The 14,752-nt window shown below is 37.5% G+C and overlaps 1 protein-coding gene across 10 annotated transcripts in view; it reads right to left on the bottom strand.

The window, feature by feature from the left end:
* Positions 1 to 3,177: 3,177 nt before the first annotated feature.
* The window catches only part of MBTD1 (mbt domain containing 1), a 50,739-nt gene continuing 39,164 nt past the window's right edge, over positions 3,178 to 14,752 (bottom strand). For 6 of the 10 annotated variants that reach the window (XM_067547439.1, XM_067547440.1, XM_067547441.1 and 3 more), the window contains one exon: positions 12,607 to 13,293. In XM_067547439.1, the coding sequence (XP_067403540.1) occupies positions 12,980 to 13,293 (314 nt within the window). In that variant the 3' untranslated portion in view covers positions 12,607 to 12,979. Of the gene's footprint in view, positions 11,383 to 12,606; positions 13,294 to 14,752 lie in introns of those variants that run through there. The other 4 variants (XM_067547446.1, XM_067547448.1, XM_067547443.1 and 1 more) reach the window with 3 other exon arrangements.

The following is a 14,752-nucleotide window of genomic DNA, read 5'->3' as shown; positions in this document are numbered from 1 at the left end:
GTTCCAGGCTGTCTGTGTAGCATGGAAGATAATGTTTGCATGAGTTTGTACATCCTTCTCCTTTACCAGTTTAGCTTCAAAACAGTGAGGGCTACAAGCAGCTTTTTTTTTCCTTCAGTGAAAGCTGAAAATGTTTTGGTAAACAGTTCTGTGAAAAGTAAATTCCACAGAATTGCAGGACACCCTTAATGTGGTGCATTTCATACTTTTAAGTGAAGGCCTCATCTTCCATGCTAGTGTTTAGCCTCAGGATATTGAATGTACCTGAACTATGGTGAGGTAAAATAAAGTCAAGAGAAGATAGTGTAGTTTTATTATGAGGGAAACTAGACAAGGGTACCTGAAGTAAGGGTTGAGTGCTGACCTTGCCTAGCGTATCTCAGTAAGACTTTAGTATATTGACTCTTTTTACCTCTGAATAGCTCGTGCAGCGTAGCTTTCTCAGGTAAGTAAAACTAAAACAAGTTTTTTAAAGCTGTGAAGACAAAGTTTTAATGTCAAATAAATAGTCATGATATAACCAAAAAAAAAAAAAAAAAAGCCATCACAGCAGGAGGTCTGAGCAGTGCATGGATGTAGAACACTCAAAGCTACCATCCCTATCTTAAGTGATAGCAGCTGGGCTGAGGGAGTTTATTCAAGTGAATGCAATTTTTGGACAGTTTTAATACAATTACTTTATCCTAAATGCAATATTAGGTTAAGAGCATAAGTTGCAAGAGGTAAATCGCTGTATTGGCAATATGGTGTAGGTGCTGATAGGAAAGGCTGTGGTACATCTGCATTTCTTTATGCAACATGTAGTTGTTCTGAACACAAGAATGCCTTTTGAAAAGGTTTACATTTTGTTCTATTGGTGAGCATCCTTTCGTTCTTGGGTAAAAATTTTTATCTCTGTGCTAATGAGATCAAAAGTGTTAATAGCTTGGCGCTAATGAAACAGTTAATTTGCTCAGATAAAATTTCATCAGAGCCCCATCGCCTCCCTCTAAGCAGGCCTTTAGAAGTGATGGTCTTGAGTCAGGTATGTTTTCCTACTTAGTATCTCTTGGTGCATCCACCAACTGATCAGAGAGGGAAAAACAATCCTCTGGGCAAGGACTGTAGAAGGAAGGAGCACCATCTGTCATTTTCCCTTGACCCTGCAGAAGCCCATTTCTGGAGTGGAAGGAGTTGAACAGAAATGATTAATGTTCTCCATGCATCATCTCCCACCAACTCTTCAGTTAACCCTCCATGTAACAATGGTGGTGAGGTGCATCCCATTTTCAAGCTATAGACACCCACTGCTCCATTTTATTATTTGGAGTTGGGAAAGAGGCTAGCAGCATAGCTCTGTTAGAGCTGTGCTGTTATGGGTGGGGGAGAGAGTAAGATGGAGTGATCAAGGTAGGGTCACAATCTTTGGAGTTCCACCATTTTGGAGATCAGAAGCTTCTTGTTTCTCAGAAGGCAACTTGTTCTCCTCCACCTTCTCCCCCAAGAGAATAATGGCAAGGAACCTTGACAAGGGGAACCTTGGAGTTTTCCAGTCTCCTGCCTGGGTTTTTCCACATGCACAGAACTGGGAATTTTTCAGTTTAACCTTTTAACAAATTTTTATTTTGCTTCTGTCCAACACCCTTGTAACTGCATATTATAATTCACCCTTCCTGCACTTGAAGATCTCAAAGCACCCTGCAAAGATTAAGCCTGAAGCTTTCTGTAAGGGAGCATCTGTGAAATCCATTTGTAAAATGGAAAATTGATTGAGAAGTCAAGGGGCTTGCTGAAAGCCACACAGCAAGTCAGTGACAGCCAAAGAAAGAATCCAGGGTCCCAATTCCCAATCCTCTTTTCTAACCATCAAACCACACCCTATCCTGGATCATAATACATAAAATGATCAAAGGGGCTGTTGGACTGATGCACGCTTTGCTTACAGTGAGATTTCAGCCACTTGTACAGCTGCACTAATGTGAACCTCTATGGCTATGTCTACACTTACAGCAGTGTGTAGTCTACAGGCACTATGTGTGTAGCTACATGCTGCAGTGAAAGACAAGTTCCATCCACTTGTCACTGTGCTGTAGACAGTGAACTCTGATTTTATTTTTCCTTTTATCCTATCCTTCCCTAGAAAGCCATGTAGGGTATGTTCCCATGCTAGTTGGGGATGCAGTGTCTGTACTCTACACACCACTGCAAATACAGACTTACTCTACTACATCATGATTAGGACCAGTTCAGTCTTACTGCTCCAATGTACCTGACCAGGCGAAGCTGCACTGGATGCAAGTCACACTGCAGTGGTGTCGATTGTGGCTGTAGGAGAAGCTAGCAGTGCTGCAGCTACACTAGTGGCTGAATCACAGTTTAGACAAGGCTGGGGCAAGGACTGCTCAACAGTGTAAAATTGTGATATGACTTGTGGCAGATTTAAAAAGCTTCCCTCTCTAAGATAAAATCATTCCTTTATTTTCAGTTCCAACAATGAAACCTGCACCGTGTATATAGCATCTTAAAGAAAAGTGACCAATTTTCATCCCCAATGAAAGGCAAAGTTTTCAAAAATAATTGAGGCACAACTTTAAAAAAAAATCAAAGTATTTCCCATGAGTATATTTAAAAACAGACTGGATGAACTGATTTCAGTTCTGTTATTTGTAACGGGCAAAATAAAGAAGCCACAATGCATTTGAATATATACCTGAATTAAAAAAAAACAAAACAAAAAAAACAACCACTACCATCCACATGGTCTTACTTTAACATTTTTATTTTGTGTAAAAAAGGCAAATTTAGTGAATTATTTTCATCTTGTACACAAAGTTATAATTTTAATGCTTTTCACATCCATGCTGAAAACCTGCAGTCTGGTAAAAATGAAAGTAACATTAATTTCTCCAAAAGCATTTATCACTTAGTTATTATATACATTTCATGAGAAAGTTTTAAATACTCTCTCATTGACCACACAAATTACCAAGAAAATAAAAGATTAAATTTGTACAGATATTGATCTATATATCAAATACATACAGAAATGATGTAAAAACCCTATTAATTTAATCTTGATTCCCACCACAATATATTTTCCCAGGGGCAAAAGCTGTTGCGTGTTTTTTTTTTTTTTTTTTTTTTTTTTTTTTATAAATGGCTGTGACTATTTTTTTAAATATGAAAATTAAAAGGAAGAAAAATTCAGTTTTATCACAGTTTTTTAATCCTTTCCCAATAAAGGATTGTTACCAAATATATTAGCACCATAGTACAAATATTGGTGGGAGAGGGTATTCACATCACATAAAAACAACAATAATAAAAACAAACAAACACTGAAACCCGTGTTAGTATCCGTAGAATAAGAAGTTGATAACTGCTTTAGCTTTCCTCATACACAGCAAGGAAAAGGTCAAGAAGTTGCATTTAAAACAACATAAAACCAAAGTCAGCAGTAAAATTCTGAGCCATAAAAGAAGGGGGCAGTTACAAGGTAAGATTAATTGTTTTTACTATCCCTTGGTTATAAAAACTTGCTATGCCAAATACTGAAATGACTGATCCCCAGCTTTAGTCATCAGAGATTTAAGACCTCTAACACCTCACCTTTCTTGCAGACAAGTAACATGGTTCACAATAGAATGATGGAAGATAACATCATTTTAAGAATTTATTAATGCTAATACAAATCCAGTGAGGCCGGTACTAAACACACCATTGCCAACAGGTGGCCCCACTGTTTTAAGAGACCACTCCATATGATACCTGGTACAATTTTGCTCAGCTTTTACATAAACAAATCTCTCCTAAACTCGTGATTTTAGCTGATTCCTTACATGCTTTGCTTAGGACAGGTTTCACTGTACTTGACTGGTAGTGAAGGATTTAGGTATCCTTTGGATTCGGAAACCAGAATGAAATTCCCACTGAAGTCAGCATGTGTATCGGAGGGTGGAATTCAGCTTGCAGACAGCAATGTTTAGTTTTTAAATAACCATTTTCAAGGACTACTATAAAGGTTGACAGACCCCAAACGTGACACAAATACCCCTCTCCCCACGAGTACATTTTACTATAAAAAATAATTCCTTTTAAAACCTTAAAATCTAGCCCAAATCAGGATTATAATAGTCTGGAAAATCCAAGTTCTGAAGCTGGGCAACAAATATGATCCCAGGGATCTGGATTTTTTGCCCTTGTGATCTGCACTTGTTCACTATGGGCCCAATTCCACAACTCTTTTTCACACTAACCCTTATTCATACAACAATGGTTCTCCTGAGGTTAATTGGGCTACTTGTAAGTGCTGTTCTATGAAAGTAAAGGCTTTATGAAAGCAAATGCATCTCATGCATCCCTTATGCTCTGTAGGCCTAATTCTGCCAACCCTGCTCATGCTGAGTAGTTCTTTATATTCCATGGGAGTAATCCCAGTAAAATAAATGCATTACGGTACTAACAACCTGAGGAAGCACTGGCAGAATCTGATTTTTGATAGGTGATAGGGAGAGAGCATTGGGTATGACAGAGGCTCACCAGAATGCCTTTGTTTCAAGCACGTGTAATCTAGAATCCTGGACTTGCCTTTACATTCCCCTGTACTTGAATCGGGATTGTAAAACTACATTGCAGCCCTTGTTTTGGAAGGTTCTGATTCTTAAAGAGTTTATTAAAATTTTTGGTTTGTTTTTTAAATAAAGTAAATGAATTGGAGGACCAGGGGCAGGAGGGAGTAAATATGAGGCCGGTCAATCTTGACAGAGTCCTTTTAATATGGGTATTTTAGAACTAAAATGTCTTTTCCCCCTAACTCACTGATATTTCACACCTGATAACCAGTTTTTGTTGATATGAGAAACAGTTGTCAAAAGGAGTCAATATTACAAAAATTTGACTGGGTCAGGGAAGGAAGAAAGGTTTCCATACATTCCTACACTATACAGGACAAGTTTCACTGCCAGGAGTAACTACAAAACTTTACATCATTAACCCCTCTTGCATAGAATGAGGTAAACCTGTGCCTATTACCAATGCTTGTACCCGAAATTAGAGCAATATTTTAGAAAATAATCAACTTGCTGGTTTTCAACTTTCTATGCACTTTTTAAAAAAATTAAAAAAACAATAATATACCAAAAATTGTCTCCTGGGGCTCTGTGGGCTGATATCTTTAAAGCATTTCTTAGGCTGAAGAACTGTAGACGTTAGTAATTTTGATTAATTTCTTCTAAGCCCTACTGTATGGATTGAGAGTCAGATGATCATTGTACTGCTCTGAAGGGGACCTGCAAAGACCCAGAAGCACTTATAGAACATATGCAGTTTATTCCTGAGAATTTAGTTAATGAACCTTACTGGTAAAAGCTAAAGCTCTTCCTGCCCATTCTTCCAGTCACAACTCTGTAGGGTGGAAAAGTCAGTGTGCTAATCAACTCCAAGAATGAGTCCACCAAAAATCGTGGGCGAGGGACAGGGGGAATAAGTTATTCAGCATTCATTTATATTCCTCATTTTTTACTGTTAGTCACTATAATTTCCTGCAAATTTGTCTAAAAAAGTATGTTCAGTTAAAGAGTCAAAAATAACAGGATGCTTAAAGCGAGACTGAAAGAATTCTTATCTTCTAGAACCAAATGAGTCCAATTTACAAAAAGGCCAAATATTTTTCTCAAATCCCAACTCCAATGTTATATTCTTGGAGAACAGAATATTAAAACCTCTGCAGAACTCAGAGTAAATTTTTGCCTTCATACCAAATATTTTTTCTAGTTCACCTGGTACATCTCTTGGTGGTGCCAACATACTCAAGTATTTGAAAAGATAGAAAGCAAGAGTCCTGATTTTTCTGGGGAATAAACACAGAGAAAAGGTCCTCAGATTTCCCCCAGTCCCCTCTTTCCATCCAAATACAACACAGGAAAAGTTCTTGAGTTTCTAGTCATCTTAACCACACCAGTTTAAATGCTTAGTTTCATCTAATTCTCCAAATGAGAGAATCTGAAGTTCCAGTTTAACACAGGGCTCTGTAAACATTTTCTTAAGCATCCCGAGACTAACAGACATTCATGTACGGACGAAGGGCCCAATCCAATACCCACTGACGTCAACGGGCATTAAATCAGGCCCTAAATGAATAACCATCTTGAAAAGTTGATTCCATACCTCGTGAGAGCACTCCTGTTGAAACTGGGGCTACCTCACACAAGTCAGGCTTATCCCCTCACATCATTTATATACCTTTTTATGCCCTCAAAGTCAGGATTTCACTATTTTCACAATGAAAAACCAGAGGTGTGACTTGTACAGTTCACAAAAGTCCAAAATCTCCCAACTTGTACCAACAAGGTTCATTTGTAATGACAGTTCATTTGTATTTGCAACTATATCCTCCTCAAATAGTTTCCTGCAATCCTGTTAAACTTCAATTTTACCAAAAAATTAGAATTTCAGTTCGTAAAGAATGGACAATAAATCTGAATTTGAAAATATTACAAAATTCTTTCAAAAGCTTCAAATACAACACAAAAATGTCATTTTTTTTTTTGTTTAATAAACTGTAAAATTTTTTCACTAAAATAGTTTCTCCACCCCTCCAAAAAATTCTCAACTGATGTTTCATCTACAGTTAGCAAAGTCCCCAAATACAGTTAGGCAACTGTACCATCAAAATGGGAAGAAAATCAGTCAGTCTTGGAGAAAGGCTCTTTTCCCTACCATCATCATCCTGCCCTCACATATCTGAGCTGCCTTATGGTTCTTGTTTGATGTAGTAGCTGGCAGACCCATTGCTTTCCTGATCAGATGCTCCTTGAAGAAAGTTATACTCCTCTCCATCTAGCAACTCCTCTTTTAGCTGCAGTGAAGTCACTAAAAATAAAAGATAGAAGTTAAAGACCCAGAAAGAATTCAAAAGAATTGTTAAGATTTCCCTTCAGTTTACATAAACCTTAATAATGTAATTTCCCCCTTAAAAATCTTTAAACTGGCAGGCTAATGTTTCTGTTCAATTCTGTGGTTAGTACACTGGTCTGCAGATTGGGCACTACACAAAGGCTAAAGTTTAGATAAATTGTTTTCAAGAAACACACACAAATATATATACATACTATATATATATTATATAAAATAGCTTTTGACTTGTGGATTTAAGGTGTAAATCAGAAAGAGGACTGTAAAAGATATAAATTGTGGAGTTCACACTGATTCCTTCTCAGTGAGTCTAGATCCAGCTTGCATCAAAAAACTAATTTAATTTTCTCCCAGCCTTGTAAATTTAACTTGGGATCACAGCTGAGGAGATTGAGGAGGGGGAGGAGAATCACCAACCCAACCCAAGATCTACCTTTCACATTGCCTCCAGAAATAAAAAGACCGCATAGTCAGAATTTAGCTGACAAGCTACATGAGACAGAATAGATTTCTGTTCATATCTCCACAGCTGGGTTGTTCCCACAGTGATAATGAAGTGGGCAGATGAATCACTAATACATATACATTTCAATAGCACCTTCCAGTCAAAAACTTAAAAGTACCTCTCTCATCAATGAGTCATGAGCTTCCTTGTGAGGCAGGCAGATATTAAACCCATTTCACAGATGGGCAGACTAAAGTAAAGGAACTAAGAGGGTAAGTGTGCCCAAAATCACATTGGAAGCCTGTGGTAGAGCTGTAACAGAACCCAGATTTCATGCATAATTCTTTGACCAGCCTTCTTCTCTTAAGACTCAGATACCTCCTCACAGGAAGCAGATGCCTTTCTGAAAATAACTGCACTTTAAGTTAAACCCTTAACATTACTTCAAATGATAGAATAACTTTTAATAAATGCCCCTGAGATTTAATTTTAGCTTCAGTGATCTCTTACTACCACCTTTGCGTAAGCTAGTGACTGACAAACTGAAAACAGATTACCCACTGTTAAGAAGAACAAATATTGGACAATGATTGAAAATGCAGCAACTCTGAGGTTATGGTAAAAATCCATCTATGGATAGGTCTACACTGCAAAAAAACAAACAAACAAACCCATTGCAGCAAGTCTCAGAGCCTGGGTCCACAGATTTGGACTTGTGCTATGACGCTAAAAATAGCAGTGTAGATTTTCCCACTCAGGCTTTGGTACCTGGTGGGGGGTGAGGGGGGTTGAGTCTTAACATCTACACTACTATTTTTAGTGCCATAGTGCAAACCCGATGAATCCAAGTCTGTAGACCCAGGCTCTGAGACTTGATGCTGTAGGTGGTTTATTTATTTATTTATTTTTTGTGCAAAGTAGGCATACCGTAAAACATCAACCAATAAGATACTGGCTAAAATTAAAGTGATTTCTTAAAATAAAAACATCCATGTTGCATAGCAAAATAATCTAAGTTCCAAGAGAAGATTTTTTTTTACTTTGCAAAGTCTGCCCTTCTGAGCCATCTGCCTACAGCAATCATCTTAGCATAAAGAACTGTTTAATACAATAAGGAAGGCCATTTTAAGAAATGGTAAGTTAAGCTTCATCTTGTTGCAATGCTGCTTGCACACATGACAAGTAGCTGAATTAAGAAGCATGTCACTGGAATTAGTCATTGTATTTTGATGAACAAATGTTGCAAGTTTTATCCAACCAAGAAAAACAGATGTTATTTCAAGTATCACTACTAAAATCAGTATGCAATGTTGTAGCTATGTCAGTCCCATGATATTACAGAGACAAGGAGGCTGATATGGTATCTTTTATAGGACCAACTTCTGTTGGTGAGAAAGACAAGCTTTCAAGCCTACACATAGCTCTTCTTCAGACTGAAATATAACAATTTTCTCTGATGGGCAATGAGCTTTGACAGTGAGAGTGGCCTTCTGTACTTTTACAGGACTGGTGCATTTTGACTGCTTCAGAGAATAGACTGTATCAGCCAGTTATACACTGACTGAGTATTTGGGGCAGTAATTCAGCTTACCTGGAAAAGTTCTGATATGTTAGTGATACATCTATCTGTTTTTTTGATGCACATCAACCTGAGAGCTTTATCTCCCCCTATAAGTCTTCTGCTTATAAAAGGGAACTGTTTTTAAATCTCACTCAAAGCCAAAATCTTTTTTGCTGGCAATATTACAAAGGTTCTCAGAAACTTGATGGCTATGGACTTCTTTTGTTCAATTTCATTTCAGCTCATATTAGAGCGGAGAAATATCATTGAGCATTTTTCCTTTAACTCTCCAGTGGACCAGCAGGTTTCATGGCAATGAAGGAAAGCAATGTGAAGGACAATTACAGGTACAAAGTGAATGCCTGTGTTTATTACTGTTATTTAACATTTACTACTGTCGTAGCAACCAGATTGGAGCCCCATCATCCTAGGTGCTATACAAACATATAGTAAGTGACAGACCCTATCCCAAAGAACTTGCAGTCTGGGAAATTCTGTTTACTTAGAATGAAAGGCTGATAAGGCATCCTACACAAGCAGGTTGTGTCACATTAAGGCCTCAGTTCTACAATTAGATCCACTACCACAGACTCTTGGACATTAGTGGGTCTAATCGCAGGATTGGGGTCTTAGTTTTTAAATAAAATACAAAGGATCAAATTCTGCCCTGGGATACATGTGTAAGTCTCCAACTGACTTTGGTGGAACTGACATCTCCAAGAACAGAATTTGTTCTTTAATGTATACGGCAAGAGAGTTTGGCTGTTAAACCAGTTTAAAAGAAGAACAGTAATCCACTTTTTCTCTCATATGCTCAGCTCCTATGGTCTTGGCATAATCAATTTGCTCACTCTTCAGCAAGATGGTTGCCATCAGGAACAGGCTGAGAAATGCAGACTTCAATTAAAACCAATTTTTAAAGTGATCATTCACAGTTTGCATCCAAGGAGAACAGCTTATCTTGTGAACATTAAGATAGCTGGGTATTTTTTCTTCTTCATCTTCCAAAACAACAGATGGCTGAATTTAAAATCTTCCTTTCCTACAGATGTGTATATACAGTAACTTGGTTCCAAATGCATTATTTTCAGAACTAGCTGCAAAGCTCAAACCTATAATTTCACTGTTTCATTTCATGCTTTAATTTTCACTAAGAATTAAGCATGATTTAAAAACATTTACTATCTTCAGATCACAGATGCCTCGTAATTCAATTACTTTCATGGTCATTTTTGTAAGTTGAAAAACAGGAAAAAATGTTTACAATAGAGGTTTAGCAGTATATTTATAATTTATTTTTAAAGACTCTTCCCCCTCCTCCAAGGATACTTTTAAAAAATCTTCTGTCTTCCTATGTTTTTAAAAAATAAACACAAAAACAAAAAATATGATCTAAAACAAATAAGAATGATATTATGGATAGCAGTACCAAATAGGCTGTAATTAATCTCCCAATCTGTTTGAGTAAGAAAAGTGATACTTATCAATATATGAGCATATATGAAAAGCAGGAACACTGAAAAGAAAATATGGCAGTTTTCATTAAAGGTGCAGTACCCACATTAAAAGGTTGATTAATACGCAAAACTGATGGCTATCTGGTGATCAAATGAATGAGAGAAGCATTAAAAGCTTTCAGTTACTGGATACCAAATTAATCATATCAATGTCTTTTCAATGCAGAAATCTGATATGGTGAAATCTAAAAATAAACCTCCACACCTGTTGCTATTTGTAGTCCTGCTATAAACTTACGAGCCATTTGATTATTCTTTTATAATGGTCCTATATCATCTTTCATGGTGATACACCCTCCTGTGCTAAATAAAAATAAAATTTAAAAATTAAAATATTTAAAATTGCTTAAAAAGCAGCAGAGCATGATGTAAACCTACAAAAATCAAGCAACCTCATTATCTTGGTTCATGGAAACCAATTCCCTCCATAGCCTGTTCTCAAACCTTTGCTTATTGTTTCCTATCCCTATGTCATGTCTAATGTACAGCAGGGACTTTTTTTTATTAATCTGTAGAGGACTATGCACACCCAAGGCACGGTGTCTTTAAGTAACAAGCAACAACAATACTTAATAATGAGATCCTATGCTGTTTACTCTAAGAAAATGCTAACACACAGATATTCTAATTGCTTTTCTACAACTTTAAATGCTTTGGTCACATTCCCATCCTCCCCAGAATTTAAATAATGCTTGTGGATTTGCCCAGTATTTCAAGTACACTTAGTGAACTAACTGGCTTCACATTTTGTCCTGGGCCTGGCTCTGTTCAATTAGCACTAAGATCCTGGCAGTTAATATTTAACTTTCCTTGCTACCAAATCTCCCAAAGAAAATCTTATCAACACCATTGGTTCAAGCTACACCTATACAGTACAGCACTCACTTGAATTAAAAGCAAAAAGATAAATACTTAGCTATAGTGCCTTAATGAAGCCACTGGGCTGAACATCCAGCTGATGGAAGATTCTGAGGAGAAGGAAAGACATGTAAGGTGTTCCCTCTCCTCCTGAACTCAGTGAGTTGTCTGCACAATGGTCCCATTACGTTGCTACCACAGGAAGCCATACACTGATCTCCCTTGTACCAGTGTGATGTGATGTCACTAAACTGCCCAGCCAGGAAACATCAGAAGAAACAGGACCCTGGCTTTAGGGTATAACACATGCCAATAAAGAAAGTGGGACTTGTTTTGGAAAGCGACTTCTTTCCTTGACTGCCCAGAGAGAATCTCTCTCTCAATACAGAGCTGTCTGAAGGCTACATTTCAATGCTGATAAGTCATTCCACGTACTACTTAAAGTTTGAAAATACAGATGTAAATAAAAAAGCAGCATGACTGTGCCAGAGAGCAAAAGCAATTCTTAAAGTAGCAAGATGAAATATTACTGAATTCTATAGCTATACAGATGTTGGGATGAGAGAGGAATGGAGTTATTTAATGAGCCTGATTTAGCTTTTCTGAAAGAAAATGAACATTCAGAGCAGACTGGATATCTGTCAGCAAGCAATACACTGTTTGGAAAATGAGGGTCTAATCTTGAGAGTGACTGAGCACTTCTATGGGGTGCTGAGTGCCTTCTATTCCCATTAAAGTCACTGGGAGCTGATGGTGTTCAGTTCCTTGTACAATCAAACCCTGAATGTAGCAGTGGCCACAACATTCCAGGGAGAAAACTGCCAGTCAAAACATGATCTTAGATCATTAGCATCCAAAGCCACATTAAGAATTAGTTCACAGCATCTCATCTAGGGCGCTTTAAGACCATTATCACTAACTGGTGATAGATAGTATAACTACACCCTATCAGGTCTGAAGAATAATTTGAGTATCTGATACATCAGATTATCCTACATATGAAGGGAGACAGTCATAAGGATCTCAGAGAGCTTTTTTCATCTCTAATTTATCATCCAGGATTATTTTACACTAACCATAAGATTTACATAAAACTCAGATGTTTTAATCTGCCAGATCAGTATTTATTAATAAATTAACTCAAAGGATTTTCCCTATTCATTCATTAACATGGATAATCTTCATTCTGTTAATGTTCGAATAAAAACCAGTCTTTTGGTTTTGGATCAAGCACAGGGAAAATAACCAGGTTTGTTTTAAAAGGATAAATCCTTTCAAATTTATTTCTTACGATACCCAACAGTGGTCTGTCTAACACTGAATATAAGAGACTCAATCATGCTTAAATTCAAAAGACCTCTTTTTCCAAACAGCTGCTCTTCTCTTATGCAGGGGCTGTATGCAACACAAATCTCTCTCTAGTTACATTACGGTGCCCAAGCCTTTAAGGAATAATGCATACCATTCTAACAATGACGTTGCTGTCACATACTGCAATTAAGTGAACTAATTGAAAGTATCTGTGCATATTTTTAAAAAATTGCAGCGGTCCAGTATGATAAGTTAAATCAGTGTCTATGAGCCTCGGAAATCCAGAATCCATATATCTGCCCTGGGATGAAGTTCTGAAGCAGTGGGAACCATTGCTCCCTTATGATGCATTCAGTGAAGTGGACTGATATGTACCAGTGGAAGTCACTATTCTTCTTACTTTAAAGAAAGAAAAAAGTAAACAAGGCAGCATATTTCATGCCAGACCATGTTTTGTCCCCCACCCTGTTCAGCATTTCCCTCTGTAGTAACCGAGAGACTTTGATAGTGCTCATTACCTGTTTTGAGGCTGGGATTAAACTCTTGGCTAGTCCTGGGAGGCTGGAAGGCCTCCGGGGCTGTCTGTGCTGGAAGGGTTCGATATGGAGGAGGAGTCAACTCTTCATCACCAGAGAAGCTCCTCCGCACCCCACCTGTCATGGGTAGGCTCGACAAACTGACAGGCTTCTTCCCAACTGGTATCTTCCTCTCTAAACATCAAGTCAAACTAAAGTAAACGCTTGGGTCAAAGTGGATTAGGTAACTCAGACTGGTCACTGAGACATGTCTGCTTCATATTCAGCTTTGGATTCTGGAAAATAAGGGTCTTGGTGTGAAATGGCAAAATTCACTCATTTTAGGGAATGTTAAAAATCCCAACTCTCAACAACTTTATTTATGTTTTTATATCCCTGAATTCTAGTGACAGGCTATGAAGCAATTATTAATGAAAGTGTCCTGGCCCTAATCCCTTTTGTAATCTACCAGTAAAATAGGAGCACTTCAAAGTGCTACTGCAGCTGCTGCATTTCACAACCGACATATGACCTCCTGGTCACATACTGAAACAACTTTTGCCTCTAGTTCAGAAGTGCAATTGTTTTTAGATATATACAGTATGACAGGAATTTTTTTTGTTTATGAAACAATCCCACTTAAAAAGAAGTTTCTTTTTATGCTAGTTCACTACATATAAAACCTTACTTATGGAGAACACTACCACTCAGCTCTCCAATAGTGTCTTACAAATGTTAATGAGCATTCTAATTTTTTTTTCTAAGAGGGTGGTACAAAACAAATAATTTTTTTTCTACACAATCTTCAAGTTATTGGATACCACATCTTCATTCCAGAAACTGATTTTCCCTCCAAACTCTGAATTTATTCCTGCCTCATCATATAAGAAAGCTCTACTTTGTTTACACCTGCAAACAGAGGCCCTGATCCAGAAATGAATTCTTGTGGGCAAATGCCTGTGCCGGGGAAACCTCACTTCAGAATAAAGGCCTTAAAACACTATGACAACATTTCAGCATCTCCATTGCTTACATTTGTTCTCCAAACCACATTGATGAATGCTATGATATAGCCAGTCTAATCAGGTAAAATATACCTTGGGTTAACACATGGGACTGGCCCTCAAGAAAGCTTTGAAGTCAATGGGACTACTCATAAGCTAAAAGTTACACATATGCTTAAGTTTCTTGTTGAATCAGGGCATGAGTGACTAAGAGTTGGCCTGGGACCTCAGTTTGTTCTTCTAGAAAGGAAGTGATACAATCAAGCAGCAAGTTGTCTACGTAACCAGAGCTTAAAAAACAGATAAAAGATTATCTGACCTAAGTGATCTTAGAACAAAACAAATTACTAGGTAGCAGACAGTACTAGAGCATATTGTAAGCTACCATATTATTCATTAACTGTCAAAGCAAACTGATAACTTGTCATCATCACGGTCTTTAGCAACTCAATATTAGGTCACAAGGAACCAGTACAAAACTGCATCAATTTCAAGTTGACACTGAAATCAGAACTGTCTACAAAACATGACAACAGCATGCAAATGCTTTTATATTTTCAACATTTTCCTTATTTGGGAATTATTGCAACCTACATCAAAACACACTGGCAAGATCAGAGATAATTAGGAGCAATCCACCACCTCGTAAT

Source organism: Emydura macquarii, unplaced genomic scaffold, assembly GCF_026122565.2.
Source record: "Emydura macquarii macquarii isolate MOO-44397 ecotype Brisbane River unplaced genomic scaffold, CSIRO-AGI_Emac_v2 contig_1230, whole genome shotgun sequence".
Taxonomy (NCBI): Eukaryota; Metazoa; Chordata; order Testudines; family Chelidae; genus Emydura; species Emydura macquarii.
This window is presented reverse-complemented; position numbering and strand designations above follow the sequence as displayed.